Source organism: Bactrocera tryoni, unplaced genomic scaffold, assembly GCF_016617805.1.
Source record: "Bactrocera tryoni isolate S06 unplaced genomic scaffold, CSIRO_BtryS06_freeze2 scaffold_11, whole genome shotgun sequence".
In the NCBI taxonomy this organism is placed as follows: Eukaryota; Metazoa; Arthropoda; class Insecta; order Diptera; family Tephritidae; genus Bactrocera; species Bactrocera tryoni.
This window is the reverse complement of record NW_024395824.1, coordinates 22,359,511-22,375,191: the sequence shown is the minus strand read 5'-3', so window position 1 is coordinate 22,375,191 and position 15,681 is coordinate 22,359,511. Positions and strand designations below refer to the sequence as shown.

General features: G+C 37.6%; 1 protein-coding gene across 1 annotated transcript in view; it reads right to left on the bottom strand.

The window, feature by feature from the left end:
* Positions 1-1,849: 1,849 nt before the first annotated feature.
* LOC120779874 overlaps positions 1,850-15,681 on the bottom strand; it is a 30,888-nt gene continuing 17,056 nt past the window's right edge. The window contains exon 4 of the mRNA XM_040112228.1: positions 1,850-2,035. Within this exon, the coding sequence (XP_039968162.1) occupies positions 1,850-2,035 (186 nt within the window). The remainder of the gene's footprint in view (positions 2,036-15,681) is intronic.

The window sequence follows — 15,681 nt, the reverse complement described above, 5'->3', positions numbered from 1 at the left end:
GTGTCCTCTTGTGTACTACTGGAAAGCTGGGCCTCGCGGATGCTTGGTCAACGCTGGGCCAGCACTGGTACTTGCGCGGTCGCAAACGCATTCTGGCCCAAGATAGATCACAGAAGATCTAACGATCTCTTCGCCATCAGTAAGGCTAGCCTCTCTTTAGTAGTGGGGCTCTTGACTTGCCTTATTGGCACGCATGCTGTATGAGTAGGAATCTTACCGGATGCCGCTTGCAAAAGCTGCTTAGAAGAAGATGCGGCAGACACTAGCCAGCACTTCCTTCTTGACTGTCCCGCATTCGGGACGGGTTAAGACTTAGACACTTGGGGGCACATACCTTCAGACATCCTACCGAACTGGTGGGAGTAGATATCAAGCGCATTTGCACATTTGTATCGGCCACCAAACGTTTTGCCGATCTGTAAGTCCGAACACGGGAGTTCTATTTTCTATGGCATCACAAAGGACTACGTATAGTCCACGTGCGATCTTTGATCAGCCATCTAACCTAACCTAACCTAACCGTTGGGATAAGTCTCCTGACCAACGCATATATGGTTCTATCGAGCGTATTGTGTGGAAGATTAAAGCCCACCGTCAACAAACTGATTGGACCTTATCAGTGTTGCTTTAGACCTGGAAAATCAACAACCGACCAGATATTCACAACACGCAAAATCTTGGAAAAGACACGTGAGAAGGAAATCAACACACACCACCTCTTCGTCGATTTCAAAGCTGCTTTTTACAACACGAAAAGGAGCTGCCTTAATGCGGCGATGCCCGCATTTGGTATCCCCTTAAAACTAATACGGCTGTGTAAACTGACTTTGAGCAATACCAAAATCTCCGTTAGAATCGGGAAGGACCTCTCCGAGCCGTTCGATACCAAACGAGGTTTCAAACAACAACATCAGCCTCAAAATCCCACGCAGAATAACTCTTGACGCAGACACCGCTTATGCGATTATTGCCGAGCTAACAACTGCGCGACAGTTGTATTTTTTTTTGCAACGTGGCGACAATTGTAAATTCCAAGCGAAGCCAGGTCCTTCTCCACCTGGTCTTTCTAACGGAGTGAAGGTTCTCCTCTTCCTCTGCTTACCCCGTCGGGTATTGTGTCGAATACTTTCAGAGCTGGAGTGTTTTCGTCCATATGTACGATTTGACATACAGGGACCAATCAAGTTTGCATACACCTATTCATTTCAAGATATGTATATTTAGCATTAAATATAGGATATCAAAATATTTTTTTTTTTACACAAATAAAAAAAATTAATGCTAAAGCGTCAAATGCGCGTAATTCATATCAAAAAGTTTAGGTACACCAATGATTATTTATATAAATCAAAAGTCACTAGACTTCGACATATGCTCCCCACTCGATCTCTAGTATTACAGTGAAACTTCGATAACTCGTATTTGCAAGGGACCACAATTTAAATACGAGTTATGGAGTTTTTCAAGTTATCAAGTTATACAACTTATAGAGGCAACATACAGAATATACGAATTATAGAGTTTTTTTAATTTATTTTTTCAATTTTACATAAAAAACAAGAAATGATTGTACATATTTAAATTTTAAAATATAAAGTACATATGTTATTCAATCAATATATGTATGTATGTATTTTGAAAAATTGTACAAAAAAATTAAGAAAAGTGTTCATTTTAAAAGATATCGGTAATATGTTTTTGACGGACATTATTTTGGCGTATTTTATCTATGGCATTATCAATGTTTACAATGTCATTAAAAATAGTGTCTTCAACATTTGATGCCGTGAAAAAAAGACGCAAATTTTCAATTGAAGCTTTCGCAACCTTTGTGGAAACTGAGGGAATTTCAATTTTCATCGTCGATGTTTTCGAAACCCAGAATTTCATCATCATTGAGGCTTCCAGTAATCACCAACTCATCATCAACATGAATGTAGTCATCAAACTTTACACGTGTTTCTGCATTTTGTAGAACACGAGCCCACTCTGCTATGTGAAGTACATCTTCGCTGATTACGACTACATTTTGATCCTTAACAAAACCGCAAGCTCGAAAACAGTTTTTTATAGTCGATTTACTGAAATTTGTCCAGGCTTTATGAGCAATATTCATTGCATCATAAATCGAAATGAAATAATCCTTTTTTTCCTCGATGCTTTCAAGCAGTTTAACAACAACTTCTTTACGGTACAATGTTTTGAAACTTTTGATTATGCCTTTGTCGAGTGGTTGCAAAACTGAAGTGGTGTTAGGTGGGAGAAATTCAGTCTGCACATTGCTCAAAGGTTCCATTGCAGTGTGGGCGGTGCAATTATCAATAAATAATAAAATCTTTCTATTTTGTTTTTTCATTTGTTGGTTCACCAATTGTAGCCATTCAAGAAATAAATTACGTGTCATCCATGACTTTGAATTTGCACGATAAAGCATAGGGAACGTCTTGATGTTTTTAAAGCATCTGGGTTTCATGGATTTACCAATCATTAATGGTTTAAATTTTTCTGAACCATCCATATTTGCAGCAAGCAACAGAGTAAGACGATCCTTGCTCAATTTGCCACCATGACAACTTTGGCCATTTAAACACAAAGTGCGATCAGGAAGACACTTGTAAAAAAGACCCGTTTCATCCGCGTTGAAAATATTCTTGGGCTCATAATCTCTATTAACTTTTGAATGTTTTCTCTCCATTGAACGCACACTTCATCATCAACGGCCGCGCTTTCACCGCAAACTTTTTTGAAACTTACATTATTTCTCTTCTTGAAATTGTCCAACCAGCCATTACTTGTGTTGAATTGTGTTAAGCCCAATTTTGCAGGCATACACCTTTGCTTTTTCTTTTTAGTAAATGTCCTCCAACTGGAATAATATTAGATTCTCGGCATTGCAAAAACCAAGTGAGTACTCTCTTTTCTAATTCCGGGTATTCTGGTAATTTTTGGCGCTTACGTTTGGTGTTTGAGGGCAAACCCAAATACAGATCACTTTTTTTCAAAATTGATGTGATGTGTGTAGATGGCGCAATACCGAACCTTTTCGCAATTTCTACTTGTTTTTCACCATTTCTTACGGCAAGAATAATTATTTTTTTTTTTTAATTGGCAATATTTTGCACTTACGAGAAATTGACATCGTGCGTCCTAATTGATACTAATCTACGCTAGTTTGTGAAAACAAAGCAAAACTTATGAATAAGCGTAACTGTAAAATAGTAACTGTTAAAAAACGTACTATATTTTCGTCACGTACGGTTTTTTGTGAAAAAATACGAGTTGTAGAGGCTTTTGATACACATTTTTCAATTTTTGTCTCAAGAAAAATACGAGTTATCAAAGGGACCGAAATACATGCATTTTTCGCGAATTTTTCTAGGGACCGAAGAAATACTATGAAATATCAAGGTTTTTCGCTTATCGAGGTTACGACTTATCGAAGTTTCACTGTATTTCTATATAGATATTTTGACCCACTAAGTCGATGATCCAGTTTTTGAGCTTATTTTGAAGAAATTCGATGTTTTCGAATACGGCTTTCCAAAAAGTTCCAGATGTTTTGAATAGGATTAATGTCTAATGACTCCATAGGCCCCGGAATCAAAACCGCTAAAACTATTGTAATTATTTTTAATTTATATAAATAATCATTGGTGTGCGTACACTTTTTTGATATGCATTAGACGCATTTTAAGCTTTAACATTAATTTTTTTTTTATTTGTGTAAAAAAAAAATATCTGGATATGCTATATTTATATTAAATATACATATCTTGAAATGGATAGAAAAAACCTACAAAATTTATTCATTTTAAAACGTGTCGTAATTAGATAGAACTACGTGTATGTAAACTTGATTGGTCCTCTGTATATAGACCGCTGTCTCTTAATTCGCAGAACTATGTCAATGTCGTCGTACTATATCTCATACAGCGCATTGTTCCATCGAATATGATATTCGCCGTATCCAACGCGCAAAGAACTATAAATATTTTGCAGAACCTTTATCTCGAAAACTCGTAACGTCGACGAGGACAGGAATAATGAGTGACTTAAAGAGTTTGGTTTTTGTTCATCGAGAGTGGGCTTTACTTCTCAATTGCCTACTCAATCCAAAGACCTGTTGGAAAGAGTTATTCTGTGTGGGATTTCGAGGCTGACATTGTTGTTCCTGGTTCCGAGATAGACGAAATTGCCTACATCTTCACGTGAGAGCTTAGTCTCGAGCAGGAATAATGGGATGCCCAACTTATTCCAGTGTGAGAGCGCCTCAAAATAAGCGTTTTTTATAACATTTTCCATTATGGCCAGATCGAACAAAATAACAATTTTTGGGCATTTATTAACCCAATACTCAACATTTAGTACGAATATAAATTACTAAATAGTGGTTATTTATTATATGGAGAAACTATTTAAATCTTTTTAAAGAATATTATAACAACTGACTTTTGTCCTTTCAATAACCAATAATAGGATTTAAGGTTGTTAGCTCTCAATCATTAAAAGTTTTTAATAATTTTCAATTGAAAATAATACTATGATGTTTTAAATTACAAAACATTTCATCAAATACCTTTAAATTTCACAAATTTATTTAATTTTCATTGTTTTGCATTTTTGATAAGAGGTCTTGAACGAAGCAACAAATCCCTCCGTTTATATATTTTTTTGGTAAGATTTCAATCTGGCCATCGCTTGTTTCCAATTGCTAAACGTCAAAACCTCCCCAATCCAGTCAACTGTCAAAGTTTAGGTGGTTTTGACGTTTAGCAAATGCTCTCTCTTTTCCAGTGAGAGAGGAGTTGGGCATCCCATTATTCCTGGTCTCGAGTGTGACGACTGTTTGTTTGATGCCAGACACATTTGCTTTGCTTCCATATCCAGTCTGGGGAAAGCAGAACTAGCGGCGCAGATCTTCACGCCAAAGATATCAATATCATCGGTGTACGCCAGCAGCTGTATCCTTTTAAAGCAGATTGTACCTGCTCGATTGAATTCTGCAGCTCGAATTATTTTCTACAGCAGCAGATTGAAGAAGTCGCACGATAGGGAGTCGCCTTGTTGAAACTTTGACTTAACTTTGAGGTGGTGTGTGTCGATTCTCTTTTCACGGGTCTTATCCAACATTCTGTTTTCCAAGCCTAAAGCCACACTGATAAGGTCTAATCAGCTTGCTGACAGTCACACAGTACGCTCGACAGAACCTTATATGCGATGTTGAGGAGGCTTATCCCACGCTGATCGTCAGCTATACTTTTACATTTTCGAAAAACCAACGATTTTGGTTGCAGCTGTACGTTTAAATGCTGTACCACAGTTCACTTATACCGATTTGTTGACGAGTGCTCTCAGAGAACAGGAGTGCAAGTCGAATAGAAAGTCGTTCGGCTATCTGTTGTGATTGCCGCTTCCCGACTTCGAACATTCTTTGTGTTTGTTGACGAGGGTTTTTTGCTGCACAGAGGCGGGTGCGTATCTTAGCTGCAACAGCATAGTGGTCCGAGTTGATGTTGGGACCTCGGAGCATATGCACGTCTAAAACACTGGAGATGTGTCTTCCGTCTATCACAACATGATCGATCTGGTTGGTGGCTTTTCGATGCGGAGACAGCCAAGTTACTTGGTGAATTTTTCTATGCTGGAATCTGTTACTACAGATGACCATTGCTCGGGACCCGTCGAAGTCGAGCAGCCTCAACCCATTTGGGTATGCTTCATCGTGGAGATTGAATTGACCGACTTTTGTACCAAATATACCTTCTTTGCCCACTCTGGCTCTCTTAGGTGCGCTCCAAGCGCTCATAGAATGCATCTTTGATCACATCGTCTTTCTCTTCCGTGGAGGCGTAGGTGCAAATCAGCGATATGTTGAAGAAATTCGCTTTGATGCGGATTGTGATAAGACGTTCATCCACCACGGTGAATGACAGTACAAGGCGACGGAGTCTTTCTCCTACCACGAATCCCACACCGAATTTGCGCTCCTTTATATGGCTACTGTAGCAAATGTCACAAGGACTTACTCGCCGCAGTCCTTGTCTCGTCCATCGCATTTCTTGGACGGTGGTGATATCAGCGTTCACTCTAACGAGGACATCAACCACCTGGGCAGCGGTATTTTCCCAATTGGCGGACCGGACATTCCAAGAGCATGCCCTTAAATCGTAATACTTAATTCGTTTGCCATGGTCGCCATCAAAAGTGGGGTCTCTCATCGGAGGCTGTTGGTAATTTTTCATTTGAGGCGTTTTTTTCACGTGGTGGGTCCCAAACCCAGCGCGCGGCCCTGTAGAGGGGATGTTTCACTTTCAAACGGATGTTCTTTGGAAGATACTTGGTCTGGGATCGGAAGTCGTGAACTGCTTGAGCTATATGCAAAAGAATTGTTTCTGGCCACTCCCAAGTAAATGCCAATCAGAGAACTTTCCTCACTTGCGTGAACTTCTACGCATGACTCCATCCTCCCGGGATTGTTTCGATGAAATTGTCTGATTGGTATGTAAGAAGAAGAATGTGTTAAGTCTTTCCGTGGTTTATCTGTTATGATTATCTTATGTAGAATCGCAGATAATTTCCGAAAATGAAAATTGCATTAGAAGCAATCAAAACATTACTACAGAAATCCTTATAGCTGCATTAGAATTTTTAGAGTTATTTTATCATGTCCCGTTGCCGTTTTTGGATTTATTTCTTTTATAGCCTTTTTAATTTCAAAATTAGAAACTCTCTCGGAAACTCGTAACGTCGACTCATTAATTGTTGTCGTCGTCAATGCCTCTGAATCATATAGCAGGACGGAAATAATGTGAGACTTACATATTGGGTTTGGTCTTTGTTCGTCGAGATAGGACTTTGCTACACAATTACTTACTCAGTCCGAAGAATGACTGTCAACACTGACTTGGAAGCCAAGTTTCAAGTGCAACGACTGCTCGTTTGATGACAGGAAATATTGCGTCTTGTCCTCATTCACAACCCGGCTCTCTCTTTCTTATACATTTTGGAAAAAGCAGAGCAAATATCATCGGTATACGTCAGAAGCTGTATTCTCTTATAAAATATTGAACCTTCTCTATTTAGCTGTACAGATCGAGTTATTTTCTCTAAGAGTTGATTGAAAAAGTTGCACGAAAGAGAGTCGCCTTGTCTAAAACCTCGTTTGACAGAGCTTTTGGTAGTGCTCAACGTCAGTTTACACAGCCGTATTAGTTTTACGGTGATACCAAATTCAGACATAACGGCTTAAAGGAAGCTCATTTTCGTGCTGTCCAAAGCAGCTTTAAAATCGACGAATAGGTGGTGTGTGAATATCTGGTCAGTTATTGATTTTCCAAGTCTGAAGCCACACTGATAAGGTTCAATCAGTTTCTTGACGGTGGGTTTTAATCTTTCACACAATACGCTCGATAGAACCTTATTTGCGATGTTGAGGAGGCTTATCTGACGGTAGTTGGCGCAGACTGTGAGATCTGCCTTTTTGTAGTTTGTGCGGAACATACCTAAATTCAAACATCGGGCATGCTTTGGTCAGGGCATATTCTACAGAGACTATATTCTATAAAGAATGTGTTCCGCGCGCTTCGCTCAACTTATGGTCTACATAACCGGCCTACTGAACGAACTATTCCTTATACTATCACTCACATTGAGACGTAGTATTCATTATTTGGTAATATTCGACCGAATAGATCACTTCCAGTATTCATTGAAGAAAATATGGCAGCCGTAGCTGAGAGTGTACATGAAGACCGTGGAGTGTTTATTAGGCGCGTTCGCAGCACCTCGGACTGACATATCGAACGACTTGGCCCATTTTACGTCGAGATATTAAATTATAAGCGTACAAGTTACAGAGTGTGCAAGCCGTCCAACCTTCCCAAGTGACATCACTTTTTGAGGGGATATGTGAAGTCTAAAGTATATGCGGAAAATCCCGCTTCGATTCACGCCTTGGAGCAAAAAATCACACGTGTCATTCACCAGCTACCAGTCGAAATGCTCAAACAAGTAATCAAAAATTGGACTCAAGGGATAAACCATCGGACACATAACCACTGCCAACATTTGAATGAGATAATCTTCAAAAAATAAATGTTAAAGAATTTTATTTCGAATGATAATAAACATTACCTATTAAATTTGAAATTTCTGTGTTTTTTCTTGAAAAAATTAGGGTACCTCGAAATGGATTACATTATATAACATAACTTTAAAATCCTTTTGATTCTTTCACTTTCCGGTATACAAATCATGAAGCAATTACTACACGAATATTGACTTTGAAATATGACTCTATGGTCAAAAATTGTCGGAATCGAAACACAACTGTTGAAGCCGTTAAGTAACGATTATGTGGGCCCCAATATTTGAGTAAACTTTTGACAGAAAATATCTGTAAATGTGTGAAATAATGCATATAATTGAAATTCAGAAAGATTGCTTTACTGATAAAAGTACTATGTCTGTCTGGAATACGTAAAACGTATTCTACAGTGAATCCCCAACGATACCACCGGCATATAGTGCTTTTTGAAAAGTTTGACTTTGGACATAAATTAGTAGTTTCCTGGATCGTGGACGATCGATGAGCGTTTAAAATGAAACTCCGAAAATTGTTTGAACTAACCACATATGACTTATGATGCAACTACCAGCGTTATCACGATATACTGTGTAGAATACTTAAACAATGGACATTTTGCACTGTATATGTGGCCGTTATATCCCAAATTTATGCCTTTTCGCAAACGCTCCCTGAAGTTTCAGTTTTTGTTGTGACTAAACAATATTCATTTCCCGTGTGTAAAACATGTTTTCTGTTTTATATTTTACATTAAAGAAGTAAAGCAACAACTTTGAAAACATTATATTCTTGTACAAAAACATAAATATTTTTTAATTGTGATGAACGTCATCGTTCTCCATTTCCTTTGTGTTTTATTTTACGATTTCTGTCCAAAATTCAAGAAATCCTGCCAAATACTGAACAATGTCTTCCACAAATGTAATATATTGAGAACGTAAATTGTTTTTTTCATCATTTAGTAGTGGAACATTGCGAAAAACAGTGTCTGCAAACGGCAGTATCATGTTCTAGTTGACGAGTTATATCTGTCTTGATTAAAGCAGATTCACTTCGATTTGGTGAGATCATACCGAAATAACTAATTGGTAAGTTCGCAATTACAGTGCAATGATCCTCAATAGCAATGCTATTATTCTACAAGTTTGTCATATACATTTTTCAATAGCTCTTACGCTTACGAGATATATACAAAAAATTGCAAATTTCGTGGAAAAATCAGGTTTAGAGCCCGTACTACCTCGCCGACTTTGTCGCAAAAGTCACTTTTGGAGAGTATTCAATTCTGAGGAACATGTGTCTAAAGCAGTGGTCGGCATTTCTTAGCACAATTGTGCATACCAACTTCACACGTACGCTTACGCTCTATCGTTCAGTCGTTGTCGAGCCAGCAACGAATTAACATCGCGCGGGACTATAGCGCAAAACCAATTATGCCCTGTGAGAAATATTTTATGATTCTAAATGCCTTTGGTGCCATGCAATGCCTTTTATGTTCCAAGTCTTTTAAAGATAATAGGGAATATATCCTTAAAAGACATTGTGCTAATTTTCATTATACTATTAATTAATTAATAATTTTAATTTCAATTTCTCCCGGAATTTGACTTTGAATGTTCCAGTTTAAGTCCCTAACATCGGTATTTTGGAAGCTAAAATTGCGCGTGCACTCAAGCAATCGTAGTTGCGGTAATTTGGCCAATGTTCGGACAAACATTTGTTTTGAGTTCATCTTTCGTTGAAGTGAATTGACAAAAGGCAAGTGGAATTGACATCAAACCACTGGAAAAGGAAATGGAAATTTTCCCATTTCTAATTCTTAGCGAATTTTTGTTCATATCCCATAATTGACGCGGATTACACAGTACAACAGCTAATCTGGGGGGAGAGAAATTCCAAGTCACGGTGATGGTACTAGGTCAGTATAGTAAAGCCCTCAAAGGGTTTGGCTTTCGTATGTGTCAGTTTTTTTATGACCTTTTAAATTTTTTCCTTATCTTGATGCTTTTTCGCTTAGTTTTAACATTTTGGCAAAAACGTAGTTTAACATAACTCGCGAACCACTGTTATCTATTTTTCCAATCCATTAGACGGTAGTAGCAGCTCTTACACACTATATTTGGTACCCAATTTTCGTTCACTATAACATTTAAAAGGTCATAAAAAAAGCTGACACATACGAACGCCAAACCCTTTGAGGGTTTTACTATACTGACCTAGTATCATCACCGTGACTTCGAATTTCTCACCCCCCAGACAATAATCCCAAAAATGTTACACAGTGTTATTAGTAATAATGCAATTAGAATTAATTCTGTAAAAATTGTAAATTAATAAAGAGAAATAAGGAAATTAAATTTAAAATATTTGCTTAGAATTCTACAAATATTTTCATATGATCAAAGTGGTTAGAATCTGCACAGCGCCTATGGCGGAGTTATGATGGTTTGAAAACCTAGTCTTTCACTAGTTTTTTCACCATTTTTGACTGGCAGGGTGTACCTTTTTCTTATATGCTAACAAGAATGTTAAATTGAATTGTACTATAATATTAATATTTGGTCCATAAGCCCTTATGACGTTTTCCATACGTTTTGAAATACTTTCGACAAGATTTTCCAAAACTTCTTTGGGTATAAAGCGCGTCTCCTCAAGCATTCTTTGCCAAACATTTTCGAGAATTGATGGAGCTTTTAACTATTGACCATACATTTTCAATTGGGTTGAGGTCAGGGCTTTGAGCCGGCCACTTCATCAACTGGATATTCTGTTCCGCTAGCACGACTTTTGCAGTGTCCTACGGGTCTCCATTCTTATGAAACACTATTTCAGCTTCATTGTTAGAACAGCGATCAATAAAATCGGGTAGACGGTCCTTTAATATATTTAAATATTGTTCTTTGTTCATTATTTCTTTTATTTTGTGCAGTGGTCCAATGTTCCACCAGTTGAAACGGCTCGAAGCCATTACATTGCTTCCACTGTGTTTTGCCGTTTGCTTAACGTAGTGTCATTTGAGGGATTCACCGGGCCGGCAACAGCAATATTGTTTTGCATCGGACTGAAATCTATTGAAATTGATTTCATTTGACGAAGTTACCCGCTTCCAGTCATCTATCGTCCAATTTCGGTGCTGCCTGGCAAAACTTAAATATGCCTTCACATTTATCTCCGGCAACACAAGTTTTTTTCCCTGCTGCAACATACCATATTTTTTTGAAGTGCTCTTTGTGCATTCCACTTACGGACTTCATTTATCTCCAAAGAAGTCACCTTAGGCCTTAAGAACTTGTCCTTTCTCATATTAGATACCATATTTCGAGCATCTGTATCTATTGAAAATCGAGGACGGCACCTAAGAGTGTTGCATATTTTTTAGAAACGTATGACCACCGATTGACTTATTTTTAGTTTATTAGCTATTAAATGGAAGCCTTTCTCGGTATGAGTTCTTATAGAATTTTGTCCTGACATAATTTCCACATAATTTTGAAATATTAATAAAAGTCGCTTTTACCTTCCAATGTAACCTCGTCGACACTTTAACTTATAACAAGCACATTATAATAAGTCTAAGAAACAAGGCAAAAACAATAAGAAGACAATTAACGGTAAATTACTGATTCCTTTTCAGATAAGAAAATTAAAATATCAAAGGTGTTTAAATGAGTACATACGAAATGTTTTCGTTTTCATTTTTATAGTATTGCAACCAGTTGCTACAGAGTATTACAGTTTTGTTCACCAAACGGTTGCACGTATCACCTAAAACTAAACGAGATGGACGTGAAAAGTTGAAATCCGGTTGACTGTCTGTCGTTCCGTCCGTCCGTGCAAGCTGTAACTTGAAAAAAAATTTAGAAACTATGAAACTATGGTATGTGGGTTCCCTAGTACAAAAACAAATTCGAGTTCATAGATGGGCGTAATCGGACCACTGCCACGCCCACAAATCGCCATTAACCGAAAACATATAAAGTGCCATAACTAATTACTATATTAAAATATAAAACTGTTTGCTAAATGAGTTAGCGCTTCCTCCTTCCAAACACGTCACTGGACGACAACACACCACACCAATGGGATCCACACAAGAAGACCACCAACACTGTTGCACACGAATATACACCACTCATGCAAACATCACACTACAACTCTACACTAAAAAACTCATTAAAACCGACAGCTCTACAAGCGGAGCTTCTCTTCTTTTCGAAAACCTCGAGCCGAACACACGTCCATCGCAGCAGCACGTAACCTCCATTTTTTATCCGTACCTACTACTAAAGGGACTAAAGTGAAATAAAAAGAAAGAAGTATGATTTCACTTCAACCCTTTATGATTTTGTTTGCTAATATAAAGTTGCACACAGTGGAAGTGCAAAATTTAAGGTCCAAGGGTAAGTTGTACACGACCAAGAGGTACGAAATAAACATTGGTCCTTCGAGCCCTAGTGATAGGCACTATGGATTGGTGAATAAATTAAAAAAAAAAAATAATTGTGCAGTGACACATACAGTACAGTGAAAACACTGCAACAGGAAAATTATCGGTGCAGTGACCACATAAAAGTGCTGTGCAGTGGCGAAGTATACATACATACTTATATAAATACAAACATCCAAAAACGCAAGGCGATTTCCAAAGTAAACAGGACTCAGAAAAAAACAGAACAAATGGTTCTTCGTCAGTCAATTTGTGCAGAACAAACCGTGCACACACCTCTGGTAAGCCCAAATATTCCGTCAAAATGCGATAAATCGATGTTTTGGAGATGTTCAATTCCATTTCCATGAATTTCAATGATGATTTCGGCTGATTTTTGATGAATTCACACACAGTTTCGATGGAATTTCCGGTGATCACGGATTTTGATTGGCCCACATCTTGATCGTCATTTATGTCCTCACGACCACTTTGAAAACGTTGAAACCACTCGTGCACTCTGCTACGGGATGGGCAATCATCGCCATAAACTTGTTTCAGCAATTGAAACGTTTCGGTAAAAGTTTTACCAATTTTAAAACTAAATTTAATGTTGGCTCTTTGTTTGAAGCTCATTTCCGCACCGATAATACAAACATGGTGACACTTAAAAAGCAATAACTTCACTTCCATAACATTTCAAGTCCATGCATGAAATTCTCACTGTACAATCGATAAAGATAGTAAATTCTAACGCACCAGTCGTCATGTAGATGGCGCCACCAGGGAGCGCTAGATTCAAAAAGTCCGGAAAATAAGGTTAAATTCCTCAAAGGAGAAGTGACACAAATATAGGTACTAAAAATAAAAAAATTAAGCTGTGCAAAACAATAACAAGTAAGGAAGAGCTAAGTTCGGGTGCAACCGAAGATTTTATACTCTTGCCACTTGTAAGAATTAAGGCCAGGGAAATACCTTAAGATGTAAAACGTCAACCAGACGATCGAAAACCAAGCAATTTTATATATATGTACATGTACTATACATATAAAACTCCTATACTGACAGACACATAAGGTTTGTTAGAATCGAAAACCATTATATGTAGTATATGGCAGCTGGGGTAGTATCGACCAGATTTTACCTATTTTTCCGAATACCACATACTATTAACTTGGCAGTTACTAAAAAACGAATCATATTGAAAAAAGTCAGCCGGATGTTCAAAAATCCTGATATTAGTTATATGAGGGGTAAGTCAAGTTTTCGCTCATATTTATCTATTTTGTCAGAAAGATACACTGTTATGAGTAAAACACGCTAGCTCAGTTTCATTACGATAACTTACATATTGGCCGATATTTGCGGTACAAATCCACCCGGAAGTTCGAAAATCTTTATGATAAGTATATGGGATTTAAGGTAAGTATTAGTCCGATTCAACCCATTTTTGACATACAGACATACATTATAAGAGAAGGATTATCTCTTAATTTCAGTTATATATATCACACATTGACCAATATTTTCGATCAAAGGTCAACTATAGGTACTGGGATCCAAATATTCGGTACCTAGGGTCTTGAATAGTTTTTGTTGAATTTAAACAATTTTTGGTCATAAGGTGGCACACACTGAAAAATTATTCGTGAAAATTTTAATACCGTTATATTAATGCCTTCTTGATTAGTGGACTGGAAACTGAACGAATTTAAAGTTGTGCTATATAGGAACTAAGCGTGGTTGGGATTTCACCAATAAGTGGCGGTACCACGCCCATCGTCCGATTTTTACCCCGGTCGCTATAAAGCGTCATACCATCCTGCTGGCAAATTTTTGCGTCTCTGTCGCATTAAGTTATTGATTTATGGCGCTTTTGGTAGTTTTTAACACTAAACTGTATATATTGGGAGTGAATGACAAAGGCGGGGTTAACTTTTTAATAAATTTTTGCCCACAGGCGCCCTTTACTACTGCCATCCTCTGCACAGCATATATCTTAATTTGGTGCTTAGTTATATCATTTTTGTGTTTTCGGTCAAAGGCGATTTGTAAGCGTGGCAGTGGCCCAATTACGCCCATCTATGAACTCGAACTTTTTTTTGTACTAAGAAACCTGCTTACCAAGTTTCGTATATTATACATATCTCAATTTATACTCAAGTTACAGCTTGCACACGGACAGACAGACAGTCAACCGGATTTCAACTTTTCTCGTCACCCTGATTATTTATATTATATATGTATGTATATATGACCCTATATCTATCTCGATTAGTTTTAGGCGATACGTACAACCGTTAGGTGAACAAAACTATGGAACAATAATATTTGCAACTGGCTGCAACAGTATAAAAAGAGCGGGTGCGAATTAACAAATCAGACACCAAAAACATCAAATAGCAACAACAACACCAGCACACCAAATCAGCATAAGCACAGCAAAGAACTGGAGGAAAAAGCCACAGGCGAAAGCACACGCACGTACACATACACACATACACACATACATAAAATCATATTGTCCCCAAAACCCTCTGGAGAATTCAAAGTGAGTCGTATCAATTCCTTTTAATATTTTGTCTATTTCATTAAATGTATGTTTAATATCTTAACATTTGCGGTTTTTATAAAAAATTCGTTCAATCAAAATAAAAAACCGTTGCCAAACTAATTAATTTCCCGGTAAAAACCGAAATATCGCAATAAAACAAAACAGCTTGGTAATACGTATAATAACCTACCTATTGCCTATAAATGCTTACCGTTGTGTTAAAACATAAAAATTATATCCACAACAATAAAAAAAAGTTAAAGTATTTACTTGCACTAATTTCCAGCGATACCCCTTATACTTAATTAAGTATAAGCAGAATTGCTTAAAATAAGCTAAGGGCAAATCATAAGCAGACAAAAATTGTGAAAATCTTTTAACTTAAAAACCTACAAACAAGTATATACAAATCTTCTTCTCTTCTTCTTAATTGGCGTAGACACCGCTTACGCGATTATAGCCGAGTTAACAACAGCGCGCCAGTCGTTTCTTCTTTTCGCTACGTGGCGCCAATTGGATATTCCAAGCGAAGTCAGGTCCTTCTCCACCTGGTCCTTCCAACGGAGTGGAGGTCTTCCTCTTCCTCTGCTTCCCCCGGCGTGTACTGCGGCGAAT